This window comes from Eubalaena glacialis, chromosome 4 (assembly GCF_028564815.1).
Source record: "Eubalaena glacialis isolate mEubGla1 chromosome 4, mEubGla1.1.hap2.+ XY, whole genome shotgun sequence".
NCBI classification, from domain to species: domain Eukaryota; kingdom Metazoa; phylum Chordata; class Mammalia; order Artiodactyla; family Balaenidae; genus Eubalaena; species Eubalaena glacialis.
The window spans coordinates 60,277,123-60,298,617 of NC_083719.1; the positions used below are offsets into that span (position 1 = coordinate 60,277,123).

Sequence of the window (21,495 nt, forward strand, 5' to 3'; positions counted from 1 at the left end):
TTGACAGTAGGTTATGAAGGAAGGAAGGTGAGGCTGAAGTGTGTGTGGTCGCAAGGGCAGTAGCCAGGTATGTGGTCCAGTGGATCGGGTCAGGAGGGAAGGAAGGGATGTGTAAAAAGAAGCCCCATGAGGGCAAACATTTTTTGTTTTTGTTCACTGCCCCGTCCCTGGTGCTTTGACTCATTCCTGGCTCATAGAATCTGTGAATTGAATCTGAGTCGAGTAAAGTCTGTAGAATGGCGCTGTATTTGCTCCATCAATGACCACGTCCTTTATTCAGTGTAAACAGGCAAATAAAACTACCCCACGTAGATACTTTAAAGCCCATTTATTACTCTTTCCTGATAAAAGATTATTTGTTCATCAGATATTTGAATGGAGCATGCAGCCTGTGCAGGGAAGTGTGCTGCACGCCGTGAGGACACAGATATGTCTTCTAGGAGTTTACTGTTAAACGAAGCAGTATAGGAGGTACTGGTACCAAAGGCAAGTTTGTGTGACCCACGCACAGTGAGGCCAAACAAACTGAAACGTGGGAGTTTGGAGCAGAGAAAGGTTTATTGCAGGACCAAGCAAGGAGAACAGGTGGCTCGTGCTCACAACCCCCAAACTCTCTGATGGTTTTCGGGGAGAAGTTCTTATAGGCAGAATTTGGGGTGAGGGCTGCAGAGTGTGTGGCTTTCTTCTTCTTTCTTCTGGTGGTGAGGTAACAGGGCGGTGCTCTAGGAATCTTGTGCTCAGCCTGAAGTTACCATCCTCCACCTGGGTGGGAGCCTTAGTTCCTGTAGAAGAGCTCAAAGATATATATATGTTTTTAATTTATTTATATTATTATTTTATTTTATTTTATTTATTTATTGTTTCTGGCTGCATTGGGTCTCTGTTGCTGCGTGTGGGCTTTCTCTAGTTGCAGCAAGCGGGGGCTGCTCTTCGTTGCGGTGCATGGGCTTCTCATCACGGTGGCCTCTCTTGTTGTGGAGCACGGGCTCTAGGCGTGCAGGCTTCAGTAGCTGTGGCATGCGGGCTCAGTAGTTGTGGCTCGCAGGCTCTAGAGCGCAGGCTCAGTGAACTCAAAGATAATTGTTATATATATTCCTTGAGGAGGAACCGGGACCCTGCCCATCGCTGCACTAGAGTTTCTTGACTGCTCCTTCTTTGTTTATGCATTCCTTCCCTTCCCTGATTAGTAATTGTTTGAGTCTGTCCTTTGGTACTCAGGGAAGGGTCTAGGAGGCTAAAATTTTTTTCCTGCAAACAAGAAACAGGGGACCCGGAAAGGATTTGTACCTGGGAGGCTCCCACAGGGTCCTGTCCGGTTTCAGTACCAGGAGAGAGGACAGTGTGAACAGGAATAGTCAGGGGAGACTTTGGGAAGGAAGTGGCCCTTGAGTTGAGCCTTAAAGATAGGTAGAGGGGCTTCCCTGGTGGCACAGTGGTTAAGAATCTGCCTGCTAATGCAGGGGACACGGATTCAAGCTCTGGTCCGGGAAGATCCCACATGCTACGGAGCAACTAAGCCCGCGAGCCACAACTACTGAGCCCGCATGCCACAACTACTGAAGCCTGCGTGCCTAGAGCCCATGCTCCGCAACAAGAGAGGCCACCGCAATGAGAAGCCCGCGCACTGCAATGAAGAGTAGCCCCCACTCGCCACAACTAGAGAAAGCCTGCGTGCAACCAATGCAGCCAAAAATAAATTAATTAATTAATTAAATTTATTTAAAAAAAGACAGAATTCCATCAGCTATGGCCAAAACGTTGCAGTGGCGATTTAAAGCTTTGTGGGGAGAGTGTGTTTTATTTTATTTTATTTTATTTTATTTTTTTAATAAATTTATTTATTTATTTATTTTTGGCTGTGTTGGGTCTTCGTTTCTGTGCGAGGGCTTTCTCTTGTTGCGGCGAGCGGGGGCCACTCTTCATCGCGGTGCGCGGGCCTCTCACTATCGTGGCCTCTCTTGTTGCGGAGCACAGGCTCCAGACGCGCAGGCTCAGTAGTTTTGGCTCACGGGCCCGGTTGCTCTGCGGCATGTGGGATCTTCCCAGACCAGGGCTCGAACCCGTGTTGCCTGCATTGGCAGGCAGATTCTCAACCACTGCGCCACCAGGGAAGCCCGAGAGTGTGTTTTAATTCAAACGTTAAGTCAGATCTTCTCTTTGGACAGGGTGATGTCAGAGTTTGAGAGTCCCCAGCAGCTCTGGGCTGGTAGGATCCTGCATGGCTTGTGGAGGCAGTTGGGGGGCAGAGGCCTGGGGGCCAGCGCTGCTGGTGCTTCCGCCTCCTTCTGGGTGGGCTGGTTGAGGCTGGAAGGAAGCAGCAGCCAAGAAGGAAGGTGGCAGTGAGAGTGACCCCACCTTTACCTCTGAGGAGGGCAAAATGACCAGGTGGATTCCAACTAAGAGTTTTCTATTGCTTTCAAGCTTTAACATGCTGGAGGTACCATAAAATGAAAATATCCTGTCAGAAATGGGAGGCAGTCTTTAGACTGAAATTAAAATGAGAAGCTGGTAGTCATGGGGGGTCCTGGGGATTAACTGTTAGGAACAATGGAGATGGAGGATTAGCTGATGCTATGCGGGCATGCCAGGAATCTTCTAAGAAAACCCAGGATGAGAAGATCATAATTTCAAAGTATATTCATGGCGGGATGATAGTTAGCTCACTTACTAAAGAGTCACTGGAAGATAATTGTTGAGCAAATATTTGAGTGCCCTCTCCATGCAAGGAACCACATAAAAGATGAAGCAAAAGAGTTGTTTCCTCTAAAGACTCCCCAGTCTGGAGAGGGAGATGTGACCCAGTTACAGTGGGGGCTTCCATGGTGAGTGATATAATAGAAATGTGGACCAAGGCGCTGAGGACTGGGGATGGATTCTGACTTCGAGATCCACAGAAGTTTGCTCAAGAAGATACAGAGGTGTCACACAGAGGCGGGACAGTGGCTTTCTAGACAGAGAGATGGTGGAGAGCAGAACAGAAACTTAAAAGGGAGTGGTTTGGGCCTGGAACGTGGTGCTGCCAGGAAGGGTGGCTGAACTGTAGGCTTCAGGTAGGGGAGGAGAGAGAACGTGTTCTCTTCCTGAACTTTGTTCTGTAAGAGGTGGGGATCCATCGAAGGTTTGGAGACGAAGAATAGCATCAGTAGGACTGTATGTTAGAAAGATGCTTCTGGTGACAGTGAGGAGAATGGGAAGAGGAGGGGTGGCGACTGGGGGGCTGTTTGAGGGCTGTTGCAAGAGTCCAGGGGAGAGATGTCAAAGGCCTGGGGTCTCCGAATGGAGGTGCAGAGGAGGGTTGTTCGAGAGCTTCAGTACTTTTCCTCAATCTGAAAGCTCTCTTCTAAAGTTAAATCAGATTCAATTTGTTAAAAAAAAAAAAAGATGCTTTTGACAAATACAAATATTTGTTGAGCCCTCTTGGTGTTATTGGTGTGGGCTGGGCTGAGGTCTCCCCGTTTTAAGGAATGGAGCCGCAAGGAAACTTGGGAGTCGTCGGACGGGGCGGGAATAGGGAAAAGGATAGTGATCCGTGTGGAAACTCCTGCTCCTTTGGCCCTGCTTTTGTTGTATACCAGCCTGTCCGAGCGCTCTTCCAGCCTTTCCTGCTGGTTCTTTTTCTTCCTCACCCATAAACAAAGACAGTTCCCAGAGTTCTGTACTTGCTTTTTCCATCCCATCCAAATACTTCTAGCTCTAATGTTTCTGCTCTTCACTTGGGCAAATGGCCTCTCAGCCTGTTTGCTCAGAGGGTAGGTGGGATAGATTATGCACCTGCCTCAGAGAGTTGTGAGACTTGAATGAAACACTGCATAGAAAACGCTGCCTAACCCTTGAAGGAAAGTAAGTGCTCAATAAATAAGCATCTAGTACATATTTCCATGCTTACAGTATTCTGTCATTTTTTATATTGACGTAAATTTAATCTCCCCTTTCTTTTGAGTTCTTGAGGGTTTGGTATTATTTTTTGATCATAAGTGTCGAGCACTGTACTTGCCCAGTAAGAGTTCAAAATGTGATCTTACTTCCTTTTGTCTGCCAGATTGATATTTCAGATTCCTCATCAGTAGGGCATGGGGTTGGCCTTTCCTAGGGATGGACGGGTGACCTTCACATCCTTTTCTCCTCTGCTTGGGACCAGGGGTCCCATTTATGGAACGGCTGACTGGAGCTGGAGGCTGGGGAACAAAAGAGCAGACACGGACGGTCCTGCCCCTCATGACCACAGCCTTGCTGCCTGCACACATTGTCTTCGTTAGATGAGTAATCTAACAAACGAGAAACCACATTCATTTTACAACCATCAGAATGAAAGTTCAGGACTGAACAGGAAAAAGGGGTCCTTTTCACGAGAGAGGAGTGTTGTCGTGTAAATAGGCAGCTAAGAGTTGGCTGATGTGACTGTTGGCGACTGTGGGGTACTGTCGAGCCCACAGGCAGAGGAAGTGCAGGCAGGAAACGGGGAAGCTGTGCTCTCTACAGAAAAGCAAGGCTGAAGCATGCAGTTTATAAACTAGGCTTGTGTTGGAATAAAGGGTGTGGGCTTGGAGACTCTGCTCACTGGCTGTCTCCATGGCTTTTTTCTTTTGGATACCTGTTGACCAGGGAAAGTTAGCCTTGTAAAGACCAAGAGATAAATGAGGGAGGAATTTTAGTGACTTTGTCATCTGTAAAGTAGGATTTGGGTTGGATGAGAAACCTTAATTCCCTCTAGGAGTGTTAAAGCACAGGTCCTTGTAGATTCTTTGTTCAACCCCGGAATTTCTAGGATGGTCCAAGCTGAGCCATTGGACCAATTCTACAAGCTTGTTGAGCAAAGTTGTTGCTGGTAGACGGTCCTCTAATTGACTTGAGGCTATCTAAATCCTGTGGCATCATGTCTGTGAAATCTGATTGCTATTCTCCTTCTATTATTTAATGTCAACTTATACTTCAGTATTGCATTTTCTGCTAGAAATAATATAATATTGTAAAATCCAACAGCAAATCTCTTTCTGCACTTGATGTTTCAATACCCCCATCTCTCATTATTCAGTGTTGAGCTGCATATACGTTTTTCCTAGTTGGTTGTCTCATTATTTGATGAACACTGCCCTTAACAAGTCATGTGATGTTATCCTCTATTTCTAGCTATTGTGGATGATGAAAGACTCTCGGCAGAGGAGATGGATGAGAGGAGGCGGCAGAATATCGCGTATGAATATTTGTGCCACCTGGAGGAAGCCAAAAGGTAAGATTCAAACTTAGTCTATTTGTGCACCTTCTCTTGGAGATGAGCTTTGGGGTACTGTAATTTTAATAACTCATTTGCAGCCTTTTTGATAGTAAGGTAATGGGAGAAGAACCACCTGTGTTTTGTAAATGGCAGAACTGAGAAAAAGTTGCTACCACAGCCACGGTCAAGGCACTAGGGAGGCAACTGTTCCTTTTTCTTCCTCAGAGCCTCCTAGGAAATCTCTAGGCAAATTGCAGATTATTTCAGAATTTCTCATCTCTCTGGCACGGATGGGGGGAAGCAGCAGAGACTTAAATCAACTTCCTTTTGCTCCAGAGCTTCCTCATGTCTTTTCCCCAACTCTACCCCAATGATTATAATTATTACTACTATTATTAATTAATGTATAATTATATATTCCTATATACCCAGTAGAAATATAGCATTTCAGACTGAAGTCCATCGTTCACTAAGCTGGAGAGTAGGTTTATGACAGCAATCTCCTTTTTAACCCATGGGTGTGTGACCACTTAGGACATGTTGTCTCTAAAATCACACTGACTCTTTTAGACTTTTTAGATTACAAGTCAATATTGGGTTCTCCAAGGAGAAAGTGAAGATAAAGTATTTGCACTTAGGCCTCGGTATCAGGGGAATCAGAACTTTGTCCTTTGCTGGGTGCATACTGCAGTGCCCATATGCCATGGGTTAGATTCTGATTTAATGCTTTGTGCTGTGATCAAGCAACAGTATTGTTTCATGGACAGATATGTTCCAGCTGTCTCATCTCTGTAGAAAATAAACATTGAGTTAATGGTCATTGGTGTTAATTATCTCTGATCACTGATTAATAGCTACCTACAGAGCTAGAAGAATGAGGTTTCTAATCACTGTTTTGTAGAAGAACATTCAGTGACACATGCACTAATTTGGCCTCAAAATTGCTTAAAAGGGGGTTTTCCAAGGTTGTTTAATGTTTTAACAGAGCCTTGTAGCTCTAAGCTCTAAAGGCTCAGTTTTTAAGGTTATTTAATGTGTCTGGAAGTTGACAGGTTGCAAGTCACTGAAGACTCACTGTCAGTCTAAGATTATTAAAAACATGCTTTTAGCTAAATAGTGGCTAAAGTTAGATAGGGAGAGGGATTCACAGGCATTCAAAATAAACATGCTGGACTTCCCTGGTGGCGCAGTGGTTGGGAATCCACCTGCCAATGCAGGAGACATGGGTTCGAGCCCTGGTCCGGGAAGATCCCACATGTCGTGGAGCAACTAAGCCCGTGCACCACAACTACTGAGCCTGCGCTCTAGAGCCCACGAGCCACAACTACTGAGCCCACATGCCACAACTATTGAGCCCGCGCACCTAGACCCCGTGCTCCACAAGAGAAACCACCGCAATGAGAAGCCTGCGCACCGCAACGAAGAGTAGCCCCGTTCTCTGCAACTAGAGAAAGCCCACGCGCAGCAACGAAGACCCAGTGCAGCCAAAAATAAATAAATAAGTTTATTAAAGAAAAATCAAAATAAACATGCTTTCAATGAAAAAGTTTAAAGAGAGTTAGTGGAAACTTCCTCCTGACACGCACTTTGCGTTCTAAGTTTTTGCCTCCTGGGTTCTACAAGTGAGGATCAGTGTCACACAGAGGGGAAGGGGTGTGAGTGGGAGTTAGTAGACTGAATTTCCTGGCCTTAGGTCCACCAATTCTGAGCTCTGTGACCTTGGACAGGTCATCTAACCTGTCAGAACTTCAGTTTTGTCTCCCCTGTAAGGGATGAAAAAGATGTTACCACTACCTGCCCTACTTACTTTATGGATTTTTTGTTTTGTTTTGTTTTCTGAAAATCAACTAAGAAGGTGTAAGTGTTCTGTGAAATGTAGTAGCAGTCAGGTGTATGGTGATAACATAAGCATAGTTTTCTTCTGAATGTATCAAAGTGGTATCAAGATAGCTTGGAAGCTTGTCATCAAAAATTCTGTAGTTAAATTTTGATTTCAAAAAGTCAACGTAACGGACTTCCCTGGTGGTGCAGTGGTTAAGAATCTGCCTGCCAACGCAGGGGACATGGGTTCAAGCCCTGGTCCGGGAAGATCCCACATGCCGCAGAGCAACTAAGCCCGCGTGCCACAACTACTGAAGCCCGCGTGCTAGAGCCCGTGCTCTGCAACCAAGAGAAACCACCGCAGTGAGAAGCCCACGCACCGCCACGAAGAGTAGCCTCTGCTCGCAGCAACTAGAGAAAGCCCGCGCACAGCAACGAAGACCCAATGCAGCCATAAATAAATAAATAAATTTATTTTTTTAAAAAAAGACATAGTTTAAAGAAAAAAAAAAAGTCAACATAACAATTAGCCCAAGTTCTTTGAAGAAAGCTTCCTGAGGAATAGTTTTGTTGAAAGAATAGATACAATCATTTGTATCTTAAAATGGTTTTGTTAATCTAATTTACAGTTGTGTGAACCACAACTGTAAATCTCGTAGAAGAAAACACAGCAGTAAATCTTTGTGACCTTGGGTTAGGCAGTGTTTTTGAGACTTGACACCAAAAGCACAAGCCAAAAAAAGAAAACTAGATAAATTCGACATCATGAAAATTAAACCTTTTTTATTCAAAGGGATGCCATCAAGAAATTGAAAAGACAACTCATGGAATGGGGGAAAATATTTGCAAATCATTTATTTGATAAGAGACTTGTATTCAGAATATATAAAGAACTCTTACAATGCACCATAAAAAGTAAATAGCCTAATTTAAAACTTGGCAAAGTTTCTGAATAGACATTTTTCCAAATAAGATACACAAATGAACCATAAGAACAGGAGAGGATGCTTAACATCAGTCATTAGGGAAATGCAAATCAAAACCACAATGAGATACCATTTCATGCTAGGATAGCTATAATCAAAAAGAATGACAATCACAAGTGTTTTTAAGGATATAGAGAGATTGGAACCCTTGTACATTGCTGGTTGGATTGTAAAATGGTGGCGCTACTTTGTAAAACAGTCTGGTAGCTCCTCAAAAAATTAAAGACAGAGTTACTATATGATCCAACAATTCCACCACTAGGTATATCCCCAAGAAAATTGAAAACCTATGTCCACACAAAAACCTGCACACAAATGTTCATTGAAGTGTTATTCATTAGAGCAAAAAGTGGAAACAACTCAAATGTCCGTCTACTGATGAATGGATAAACAGTGTGTGATATATCCATATAATGAAACATTATTCAGCTATAAAAAAGTATTAGCAAATCAGATTTAACAATGTATAAAAAGAACTGTATAAATCACAACCAAGTGGAATTTATCCCAGGTTTGCAAGGCTGGTTCAACATTTGAAAATCAGTTAATGTGCTTCATCACATCAACAGTCTAAATAAGAAAAAATCATATGATTATATCATTAGATGCAGAAAAAGCATTTGACAAAATTCAATACCTATTCATGATAAAATTTCTTAGTAAAGTAGGAATATAGGGAAACATCCTGAACTTGAGAAAGACTATTTACAAAAACCCTACAGCTAACATCATACTTCCTGGTGAGAAACTTGAAACTTTCCCACTAAGATCAGGTACAAGCCAAAGGTATTCCCCCTCATCACTCCTTTTCAATATTATAGTGGAAGTTTTAGCTAATGCAATAAAACAAGAAAGAGAAATAGAAGATATACAGATTGGAAAGGAAGATAAAATCTATCTTTGTTTGCAGATGACATGATCGACCATATAGAAAACCTGAAAGAATAAAAAAAAAAATCCTGGAACTAATAAGCAGTTACAACATGCTTGCAGAATACAAGGTTAACATACAAGTCAATTGCTTTCCTATGTACCAGCAATGAACAAGTGGAATTTAAAAGTAAAATACCTTACCATTTACATTAGCATCCCCCAAAATAAAATACTTAGGTATAAATTTAACAAAATGTATACAACATCTATATGAGGAAAACCACAAAACTCTGATGAATGAAATCAAAGAACTAAATAAACAGATATTCCATATTCATGGATAGGAAGACTCAATATTGTCAAGATAGTTCTTCCCAGCTTGGTCTATAGCCTCAATGCAATCCCAATCAAAATCCCAGAAAGTTATTTTGTGGATATAAACAACTGGATTTTAAAGTTTATATGGAGAAGCAAAAGACCTAGAATAGCCAACACAATATTGAAGGAGAACAAAGTTGGAGGAATGACACTACCCGACTTCAAACTTAATATAAAGCTATAGTAATCAAGACAGTGTGGTACTGGTGAAAAAATGGACAAATAGATCAGTGAGACAGAATAGAGAGCATAGAAATAGACCCCTGTAGATACAGTCAGTTGAACTTTGACAAAGGAGCAAAGCAATACAGTGGAGCAAAGATGGTCTTTTCAACAAACGGTGCTGGAACAACTGGGCATCCACACGCAGACAATGAAATCTAGACACAGACTTTACACCCTTCACAAAAATTGACTCGGATCAGATCAACATGTAAAATGCAAAACTATAAAACTCCCAGAGGCTAATGATAAAGGAGAAAACCCTAGATGAACTTGAGTATGGCAATGGCTTTATTTATTTATTTATTCATTCATTCATGTGTGCATGCTGCACAGGGTCTTAGTTGTGATGTGTGGGATCTTTAGTTGTGGCATGCAAACTCTTAGTTGCAGCATGAATGTGGGATCTAGATCCCTGACCAGGGATCGAACCCTGGCCCCCTGCATTGGGAGCGCGGAGTCTTACCCACTGGACCACCAGGGAAGTCCCTGGCAATGGCTTTTAAGATATAGCACCAATGTCATGATCCATGAAAGAAAGAATTGGTGAGCTGGACTTCATTACATTTAAAAGTTTCTGCTCTGCAATAGACAATGTCAAGAGAATGAGAAGACAAGCCACAGACTGGGAGAAAGTATTTGCAAAAGACACACTGATAAAGGAATGTTATCCAAGATACATAAAGAACTCTTAAGACCCAACAGTCAGAAAACAACCTGATTAATATATGGGCCAAAGACCTTAACAGACACCTCACCAAAGAAGATATATAGATGGCAAATAAGCATAGGAAAAGATGCTCCACATCATAGGTCATCAGGGAAATGCAAAATAAAACAACTACAAAACACCACTACACACCTACCAGAATGACCAAAATCTGAACACTGACAACACCAAATGCTGGCGAGGATGTGGAGCAACAGGAACTCTCATTTGTTGCTTGTGGAAATGCAAAATTGTACGGTCACTTTGGGATATCGTTCTACAGTTTCTTACAAAACTAAACGCATTCTTACCATATGACCCAGCAATTGTGCTCCTTCTATTTACCCAGTGGAGTGAAGGCTATGTCCACACAAAAAGCTACATATGGATGTTTATAGAAGCTTTTTTCATAACAGCCAAAACTTGGAAGCAATCAAGATGTCCTTCAGTAGATGAATGAATAAATGAACTTTGGTACATCCAGACAATGGAATATTATTCAGCACTAAAAAGAAATAAACTATCAGGCCATAAAAAGCCACAGAGGAATCTTAAATGCATATTATGATGTGAAAAGAGCCTATCTGAAAAAGCTACATATTGTATGATTCCAAGTATTTGGTATTCTGGAAAAGGTAAAACTGTGGAGACAGTAAAAATATTAGTGGTTGCGGGGAGAAGGATGAGTATAGAGGCACAGAGAATTTTTTAGGGCAGTAAGAATACTCTGTAAGATACCACAGTGATAGATAAATGTCATGATACATTTGTCCAAACCCATAGAATATATAGAAATAAGAGTGAACTGTAATGTAACTGTGGACTTTGGGTGATTGATATGTCAATGTAGGTTCATCAGTTAAAACAAATGTTCCACACTGGCGAGGGATGTTGATAATGGGAGAGACTGTGCATGTCTTTGGGGGCAGAGGATATATGGGAAACCTCAGTACCTTCCCCTCAATTTTGTTGTGAACCTAAAACTGCTCTAAAAAAAAAAAATCTTAAAAAACAAAGGATGACGTACTGATGCATACTTACAACATGGGTGGACCTTGAAAATATGCTGAATGAAGGAAGCTAGACACAAAAGGCCACACATATTGTTATGATTCCATTTATATGAAATGCCCAGGATAGGCAAATCCATAGAGACAGAAAGTAGATTTGTGGTTGCCTAGGGCTGGTGGGATTGGGGGGCTGGGGAGTGATGCTAATGGTATGAGTTTCTTTTTGCTGGGGCCAAAATCTTCTAAAATTGATTGTGGTGATGATTGCACAACTCTCTGAGTATACTAAAAACCACTGAATTGTACACTTGAAAGAGTCAGTTGTATATATGCCTCATTAAAGCCGTTATTAAAAAAAAGTTCCTTTGCTCAGCCTGGCTTGGAGAGGTCCTTAGTAAAGCTGTTGAATATGATTAAATAGTGTTTAAGAGATAAAATGCATATAGAAGGTACTCCAAACATATATGAGATGTCTAAACACCATTTACCAATTTTTTTGTGAGCATCCACCATGTGGAAACAGGCACAATAGGGTCACTTTGGGAGATAGAGACCAAACAACTAATAATTCTGTGCTCAAAAAAGCTCACTGCTATGAGGTTAAAGCTTTTACTCATGAGTTTAAAATTCCTTCCTTCACTTTTCTGTGCTTTATTAATCTCTCTGTATGTGTGTGCATGGGTATCTCCCTGTATCTAACCCACCATCCTCCTAAATCTCTCTCATGTATTCACCTCTCTATTCTACCATCAACCTACTGCAGACTTCCAACATCACTTGCTAGATTGCTATAGTGGTCTCTAACTGGTTTCCCCACACCTCTGGTTGTTTCAGTCCTTTATCAGATGAATCTTTTCAAAATTCTGATCGGTTCAGAATCTTCCAGTGGTTTCTCAATATTCAGGATAAAAACCAAACTGCTTTAGGGACTCATAGGCTCCGCATAGTCCAGTCCTTACAGCCTCTCCAGTTTCATGATGTGCCCCATTCCCTATTGCTCTATCTTCCAGCCGCATTGACCCCTTTTCATTTCCATGTTTTCTCCTACACGGGATGTTTGCATGTGCTGCTTCCTTTTCCTCATTATCGAGTGAGACTCTGCTCTGTCTTCAGATGGCAGCTCACTTTTTTCAGGGAATCCTTCTCTGACATCACCATCTGGGTCAAATACCCCAATTATAAGGTATCTGTGACGTCGTGTCTCCCCCATATTGGAATGAATTACTTAATGCCCAGCATTGAATTTTTGTTACTAATGAGGATTGATTGTATTCTGTTTCCTGTATGTTTTAGTTCTCCTGGAGGTAACAAGTAGGATATGAATTAGATTCATGGTAGACAGGATTCTAGATGATTTGGTTAGACTGTCAGCCTGGAGGTCAAATTTGATATTTGTCTTGATGGAAGATTCTATATTATAGTCAGATGTGACCCACTGACCCACTGTCTAGTAATTCTAGACAACTTAATGCCACTACAGTAAACTAGAAGATACCCAGAAAAGAGTATAGAGTATTTTTCAATGAATGAAGAGAGGAAGAGGTAGCTTGTGTATTAAAATGACTGTGGCTGAAATTATTGCTCACAGTTTATAAAATGATGACGTCTGTGCATAGAGACTTCTTAATTAAGTCTCAAAACACTAATATTAATGGCAATGAAGGAAAAATGAAAAACGCATATTTTTAGGGCATATCTCAAAAAGAGAGATAACTGCTTTACAAAGTGGCTCTTCACCCTAGGAGGTGTGTCTCTCTACAGGCTAAAGGGTTTAGATGATGTCATGGAGAGCTAATCATAATGGTGGCAGGAGGCAGAGGATGTCTGGCATATGTATTCGTTATCCATGACTGTGTAACAAATTACTCTCAAACTTGGTGACTTAAGCGACAAATTTTTTCTGTTTGTTTTATTTTTCTTTGTTTTTATTTTTTTTAACATCTTTATTGGAGTATAATTGCTTTACAATGGTGTGTTAGTTTCTGCTGTATAACAGAGTGAATCAGCTGTACATATACATATATCCCCATATCTCCTCCCTCTTGTGTCTCCCTCCCACCCCTCTAGGTGGTCACAATGCACTGAGCCGATCTCCCTTCTGAGGGTCAGGAATCTGTGCAGAGAGCTTCCTGGGTCCCCTGGTTCTGGGTCTCTTACAAAGCTGCGGTCCTCTCGAGATTCAGGCAGGGCAGATCTGCTTCCGGAAGCTCACTTGGTGTTGGCAGCTAGACTTTGGGACTGAGGACCTAGTCTCCTCGGCGGTTGGCCAGAGGCTTCCTTTGACATATGCGCCCTCCCTAGGGCAGCTCACACCGTGGCAGCTGGCTTCCATCAGGGTGAGCGAGCCCGAGAGCAAGAAAGGGCACATACGGCAGAAGCCAGTCTTGTTGTAGCCTGTTCTCAAAAATGACATCCCGTAGTTTGCTGTATTTTATTCATTAGAATCAAGTTACTAAATCTGTCTTGTGTTCAAGGGGAAAGGATTACACAAAGGGATGAATTCAAGAAGGTGAGGATCACTGAGGGCCACCTTAGAAGCTGCCTTCTACAGGGTGTGTACATAGCCTTTTGAAATGAACCCCAGAAAGGGTCAGTTTGTGTGTGTTTGGGGGGTGAGGGGAATAGACTTTATTACTGTCAGAAACCAAACCAGGAATTAGATGATGACTTGGTCTAAATGATGATGGTACTAAGGTTATTTATGCCTTGATGTTTTTGAATTGTGAGCCATTTTAAACTAAGTTGTTCCTTCCTCTACCATATTAAATAATACTAAACAGATTAAGTTTTCTTTTCAGGTAGGCCCTGAAAGCTAACTTGATAGCTTCTTTGCAGTGCGAATTTTGCTGAAATGGGGCAAACAAGTCTGCTATTTATATGGACTTTGAAAGTTCTTTCTGATGCCGGAAATCTCGCTGTTTAAATGAAAGGAGTTGCCTTTCCAAAAGAATTAATACTGCTGAGTAGATCATATTAATCTCTGCAAAATATATTTAAATAATGAAAATAAGTCTATTTTAAGAACTTCAGTTTTTTAGGACAACTGTGCAAAATTGAAGATAGTGGGTTCTCTTTGGGGATTGAGGAAGGAAATCCAGCTGGAGCTGTTATGAAGGTCAGGGAATGGGAGAAGGAATCTTGGCAAGAAATGGAGGGGGAGTTTGCAAATTGCAGTTGAGCAAGTAGTTATGAATGGGGTTGCTATTGTGTTTCCCAAGGAAAGTTCCTGAAAGATAATATTCCTTTTTCAAGGAAAGAGAAAATGCATACAAATCTTTTGCTGTGCTTACTTTTTCTGTCTTACCTCTGAAAATAAACAAAGCGAAAAAGCCTTCCCTTGGTGATGGGCTTGTTTAGAAATATTATCTTCAAAGAGCTCTTTATGTGAGCCAAGCTGTTCTTTGTATTAGCGGGTCTGGGACAGTTTTGTATGTGCCCTGGAAAGGAAACAAAACAGGGGTGTGATTCCTTTTGTGTCAATGCTTACAACTCAGATACCAAAAGGACACCTCATTGATTAGATCAAGCCTCAAGCTCTGGCCTTACCCAGTAGTGAGTTGGAGAATCTGCTTTGAAAGGAGAAATGTTACAAATGTTTAAGCAAGGGAGAGCCTGGAGTGTAGGATTGCTTAACTCTTGAGTATTTATGATTACATACTTTAAGAAAAAGAATCTATGGACTGGAGAATGCTTGAGAGAATCCTCTGGATTTCCTCCGCACTTTTGGACCTCACTGTCTTTATTCCTAAGGATGCTGCCCATGGCTGTGTTCATAAGCAATACTAATAGAAATTTGGAATTGGGAGGGAAATATCTTTCTTGGTAATCAACTTATTGAGAGACATGTTGCTGCTCTATACAGAACGTTAATGAAATTTTAAGAAATTCCTAACTGCATTTTCAAACCATAAATAGCTTTCATGTTTCTATGGTAATTCTTCATTTCCCCCTTCTTCCTTGTTCCCTCCCTGACTCTGCCCTCACTTCTGCCGTCCAGGGGGACAAGGTGAAGGGCGGGGTTGCTCGGTGCAGCTGCTGGCAGGCTGGTGGGGCAGGGGGCGCAGCTGAGTTGAGAGCAGGGGCCCTTCTCAGGGTCTGGCTCCTACGAGGGGAGGGCCTGCCGCTGAGGACTGGCCTGTTTGGGGCTGCCTTCTAACCGGCTGGCCTCGGGAGTCATAGGCCAGAGAGGCACAGGACCTTTTTGGCAGGCCAGGGCTCGACCCAGCAAGGCACATCCCAATGGTAGGGAGAGGGAGTAACCTGTGAGAAGAAGGTCATGGGGCGTAGCCTGGGAGAGGGTGAGGCTCAATAGGCTGTCTCAGTGGAACCAGAGGAGACAGGGTACCAGGAGCCCTGCCTGCCAGGGTGTGGTGCTTGTGGCTGGAGCCTCAGGGGCTGCCATCCAGCTGGGCGGTGACCAGGGATTGTAGAGTGGCAGTGGGAGGCACAGACATTAAGGTTGTAAAGGGAGAAGCCATAGGGTTTGACAAGGGACTGGATTTAGGGAACAGAGGACACTGGGAGGTCAAATGCCTTGGGGCAGATCTAGACTCAGCGGGATTATCAGCCAAGCCTGGGGTTGGGACACAGAGTTGGGAGACTTTTGTTTTTAATTTCACAGATTTTGAGTTTTAACCTTGGGTTTATGTTGGATAAGTGCCAGTCAGGTGTGATCTGACAGATGAAAGCGTAACTTCTCAGAGCGCTGATATTTTTAAATACAAATAATCAATGTGAATCTTTTCCAGCCAAGGAGAAGTTGAGCAACTGACACTTGATCCCAAAGTTCACATTTGTTTCTCAGGCTTTTTGAAGCTGGAGAGCTGGGCGGTGTTTGGAATTTTCCATGGTCTCAAACATTCTTTACTGCAGGGGTTATCACACTGAGTGTCCAGTCACCAGGCGTGGTGCCCGGAGCAATCAACTTACACAGGGTTATCCCCATTTTATAGGTGGAGAAACTGAGTCCTGGAAAAACTTAAGTAATTTTTCTAAGGTCACGGTTAACTGGCGACATAAACTGTATTCCAACTCAATCTGTCTGACTTCAAAACCTGTGTGCTTAAAGGCTAACACTGTCTGACTTCTTTATTTCTTCATGTGTTTTGATCATGTCTTAAGTTCAAAACCTTGGTTTGGGTGGTCTTGGTTTCTAGGTTCTATGTGGACTAGCTTTGTTCTCATTCTTTTTTTTTTTTTCATTTTTGGTCACGCCGCACAGCATTGTTCTCATTCTTGATCAGTTCTCAGTTCTTGAGTTTTGGTAGAATTAGCAAAATATAGCCATACATTGTCTTTCTGTTTCTCTTTTTCTGTCTCTTTTTTTCCCTTTTCTGTTGCTTACTTGTTTGTTTTGGGTTTTGTTTTAACTGTGACTACTACTAATAGTTTGTTCTGGGAAGAATTTACCTTGTATTCTCCCTTCCTCCCTTTCTTCTCTCTGTCTCTTTTCTATCAGTCTTCTTAAAGTTTTAGTAGGAATTTGCACTTTTCAGTGATGTAGATTTTATTCTCTTCTCACTCAAGATAGTTTTGGTGCATCTTTCTTCTGGGTTGTGACTGGATTCTACATGCAACTCATCACTTGTCTTTTTGGTTCTGCCACTGTTATGACTGGTTTGAAAGAATGCTTTGCTTTTTTGTTGAAACATCAAAAGGTATGAAGAGCAAACACTGCTGAGGTCTCTTCCTTCCTGTATGAATCTCCCCACCAGATGCTGCCTCATGCTGTGATGCATAAAAGTCATAGACCAGTGTCATCATTCAAGGCATAGAGGGACTCCAGGCAAGGCTGGTGGGGGAAAATATTGGTACAAGCTTGTTACACAGTGATTTTTCTCTTGTCTTGCATTTGTAGGACGGTCTTCCACTGGCTTTTTGGTCTGAACATTTTTGTTTTCCTCTAAGAGTGCGAATCCTTATTTTGTATATGGGGACATTGAGGCACAGAGAAGTTCATCAACTTCATTCAATGGTAGAGTTAGTGGCAGATTTGGGATTAGGATAAAGGTCTCCTGGCTGTTGACAACTCTTTTCTCCCATGATTCTAAGTCATGCTGATCAGGAAAAGTATTAGTAGAAAGCTCAGTGGTGAAAATACACAGAAATAAAAATGAATATTAAGCTTATTGTTTGGTAAATTCAGTTTGTTTGCTTTTAGTGAAACATTGAATTCTTAGGGTGGGGGAGTTAGCCATTTGTACATTTTTGTCATATATCTTTCATTTTTGCTAAGAAATTTGAACCCATGTAGGTGCTAGAATAAGAATTCAAGAATTCACAGTTCTTGTCATTTCCATACTCTCCTCATTCAGTCTTGCTTGGCTTAAATGTTCATTGATTTTTTTTTTTTTCTTCAAATAATTTGTAATATCCAGCTGTTCCTGTCTGGTATTTCACAGGGCAAAAGTTGAGGCAGCTCCATCATCTGAGCGAGAGGATGACTTTGGACAGTGATTCTCAAATTCAGTTACCACCTGCGTAAGGGTCACAGGGGTGCGTGTGTAAATGCAGGCTTCTGGGGTTTGCTCCAGACCCTGCAAATCCATCTCTAGGGCCCTGGAGTCTGCATTTTAACAAATCACTCAGGTAACCTATAATGGAAAAGAATCTAAAAAAGAATATATATACATATATATGTATGTATATATAACTGAATTACTTTGCAATACACCTGAAACATTGTAAATCAACTATCCTTCAATAAGTAAATAAACAAACAAACAAATAAATAAAAATCCTCCACCACAGATTAAAAAAACCAGATCACTCAGGTAAAGGTTGATGCACACTGAGGGTTGAGAATTACGCTCTCATCTCTGACTGATGCTGCCTCAGCAGCTCCAGCTTTCCCACCCCTGCTCAGGTGAAAAGAACATGGGCATCTCTTCCTCTGTGATGAGATGGAAAGAGGAAGGGTATTGAGGGTAGTCATCTGCTGATATAAGAAGGATGGAGAATGGAGGAATGAAAACAGCTGATGTAGAGAAAGTGATCGTGCATCAGCCGGGGTTGGATAGAAAGCTTGGGCAGTTTTGAAGAGCCAACTAAAGTCCTCAGTTTTCCTCACAGAGCCAATCAGCATGTTCCTGTGAATTTTTCCAAGCTGAGAGAAGATGAACGGGGTAACTAGGCTCAGGGATTGGCATGTTGGTTCTGAGAAAGTCATAGAAACAGGGACCCCAGGGACTTCCTTGGCGGTCCAGTGGCTAGGACTCCGTGCTTCCGTTGCAGAGGGCATGGATTCGATCCCTGGTCAGGGAACTAAGATCCCGCATGCTACGAGGTATGGCCAAAAAAAAAAAAAAGAAAAAGAAAGTAAGAAACAGGGACCCCAGGGTGTTAATGTGAGCATCACTGACATTGGGTGGCCTTGAGATCCCAATGCAACAAGGAGGCTCGTGAAGCCAGGATGGGTAAGATGGAGGGCAGTAGCAAGAGTCAAGGAACTAGCTCTGATGAGGATGAAGGGCAGGACCTAAAAGAATAAGGAAGTGGAGAAGGAGATAAACAGAAAGCTACAGCCAGAGGTTTGGAAACCTAGATCTTAAAGGTGGAGTATTTCTGGGTAGTGATAAGGTTCAAGGTGTGGTGGGGCTTGTGTGCAGTGTGAGTAGAATGGAGGTGAAATCTTTAGGTGGAGGAGGAAATCTCTGAACTGTGCTTTTGGGTGTTCCCAAGATCGTCCACCTTTTTTTTTTTTTTTAAATTAATTTGTTTTTATTTTTGGCTGTGTTGGGGTCTTCGTTGCGGTGCACGGGCTTCTCATTGCGGTGGCTTCTCTTGCTGTGGAGCATGGGCTCTAGGCACGTAGGCTTCAGTAGTTGTGGCACATGGGCTCAGTAGTCATGGCTCGCGGGCTATAGAGCACAGGCTCAGTAGTTGTGGCGCACGGGCTTAGTTTCTCCGCGGCATGTGGGATCTTCCCAGACCAGGGCTCGAACCCGTGTCCCCTGCATTGGCAGGCGGATTCTTAACCACTGTGCCACCAGGGAAGCCCTCATCCACCTTCTTGAAGCCTCCAAACAGAGGTGGGCATGGGAGGTACACAGTGATTATGGCAAGAAAGGAAAGTCGTGGATCAGGATGGAGAAGAGTGACAAGGTTACGGAATGAGACAGGAGTGAGGTGTGGGGAGAGATCTTGGAACGGAGGTGATAGGACATGGCCTGGAAGAAAGTTCAATGGGAGTGGTGATGAATGACCCTCCCTTCTTTGGTCCTGCGAGTTAAGGAAATTTGGGGAACCATCATCATCTGGGGTTTTACATCATGACCCCAGATACCCGTGTGAGATGATGTGCAGAAGTGTGCATGTCTGTCTAACTAAACAACAGAGATTCACAGAGCAACACTTAACCATTGGTATATACACCACACCCTGACATTTACTGTTCTGTTCTAATTCATTTTTTCAGAAAATGCTGATTGTGATCCACTGTGTTTGTCTCATGACACGAGCAGGGTTCACCCTGCAGCTGGACCAACGTGCTTACACTTATCTTGAGCCTGGTTTGGTAACTATGAGGTGCTGTTTCCTGGACATCTCTTGGATGAAGAACACTGATCTTCTTTGTGTAGATCACACTTACAGCTTATTGTATTAATATGATTAGGGAGAAGCCAGGAAGTCATGTTTGATGAAGTCTTTCCTGCTTAAAACCTTTCCTGGCTCTGTAGTACCCATGGAGCCAATGGGTACCTCCTTAGGCTGGCTCAGTGGCCCACACTTGTCTGACCCTTTGGAGACCTTCCTGTGGTGAGTCATTCCCTCCTGGGTTTTGCCTTGGGTCCTTGCTTTGCTCCCATTGCACTCATTATGGTTGATGGTGACTTTTACCACCTTTTGTCCTTTGCTAGCCGTCAGGAAGCTCCTTGAGGAAGATGTTCTTTTTTTTTTTTGAGGAAGATGTTCTTACTCTCAGTAGCCCTAGTGCTTTGTACAGGGCCTGGCACAGAGCGGGTGAGGTTGGTTTACCTGTGTGAATGATGTAGTCATCTCAGGAGTCCCACGTTGGGATTCTTATCCAGTGTGATTTGGCATAGAGGAGCCTTGTGAGGGGTGCTGATTCTCTCCATTAAATAGCTCTTGCTGGTAATTGATGATTTTCACTTCTGAATTGTATGGGTCCCTTTGGGGAACACAGACTAGCTGACTGTGCTTGGGCATTTTATCGTGGAGATGGTGGTCCCCAAATGGTGGCACTCATGTGCGATATACACTCTGTTATCCACAGATGTTCAGTGGTGCATGTGCCACACCTCTCACAGTTCTGGATTCTCTAGGACTGGGTGCCGCTCACCCTTCCCTTTCCATGGGGCAGTTTTTCTAGTGGCTGCTGTGCGCGTGAGATAACGGAATAGGAGTTTTAAAGGCCCTCTGTGTAGATAGAGCCCCCCCCCCCACTCCTAACAGTGCATTCTGCACAAATGGATTGAAATAGGCTTTTTGTGGGTCAGCACTGCCTACAGTCTAAAACGCACCAACAGGGCAGACTCGAGGCTGAATTAGCAAAGGTTCAGCAAACATAAATGATAGGTGGGGTTGCTCAGAAGTCCAGCAGCTATGTCACACAATAACATAAATTCATTTACATGGTGCGGAGCTGTGTGTTGGTTTTGAGAAACTGATAGATGAAATAAGGACTAGATGGAGTGTTATTGTCTTGTTCCTGATGTGCCTCCCAGGCTGGGTATAGGCAGAACAAAGGGGAAACAGGCTCAGTTGGGGCTGGAAGGGGGAGGGGTGCAGGAGTGGCAGGGTTTCTAGTAGCCACATTAAAACATCGACAGAAACAGGTGAAAGTAACTTTAATATATTTTATTTAACCCAAGAATATATAAAATATCATTTCAATATATTAATCAGTGTACAACCAATAATGAAATATATTACTGTCTTTTTTTTTTTTTTTCCCCGCATCTCAATTCAGACTAGCTGCACATTACATGTTCAGTGGACACATGGCCTGGGGGCCACCGCATTGGACAGGACAGGCTCTATTCGCTTGGTGCTTTAGTCCACGGAGCTGGGGGCTCTGAAGGAACTTCTGACTATGCCAAGCAAAGATGAGCAAGGGTGCAGAGATGGGTTTTGTGTACACTGGAAGCAAAGTGAAGGTTTCAGAGGGTAGAAACAGAGAATTCACCAATGAAGCAGACTTGACATTTTTCTCCCTTAATTTCCTTCCCAAATTCACATTTATTTTTTTAATTGAAGTATAATTGCTGTATAAGTTACAGGTGTACAATATAGTGATTCACAATTTTTAATGGTTATATTCCA

General features: G+C 42.7%; 1 protein-coding gene across 1 annotated transcript in view; it reads left to right on the forward strand.

Moving 5' to 3' along the window:
* Nucleotides 1-21,495, forward strand: part of IQGAP2 (IQ motif containing GTPase activating protein 2) — a 283,554-nt gene that overhangs the window by 42,771 nt on the left and 219,288 nt on the right. The window contains exon 2 of the mRNA XM_061189375.1: nt 5,128-5,227. Coding sequence (XP_061045358.1) covers nt 5,128-5,227 — 100 coding nt within the window. The remainder of the gene's footprint in view (nt 1-5,127; nt 5,228-21,495) is intronic.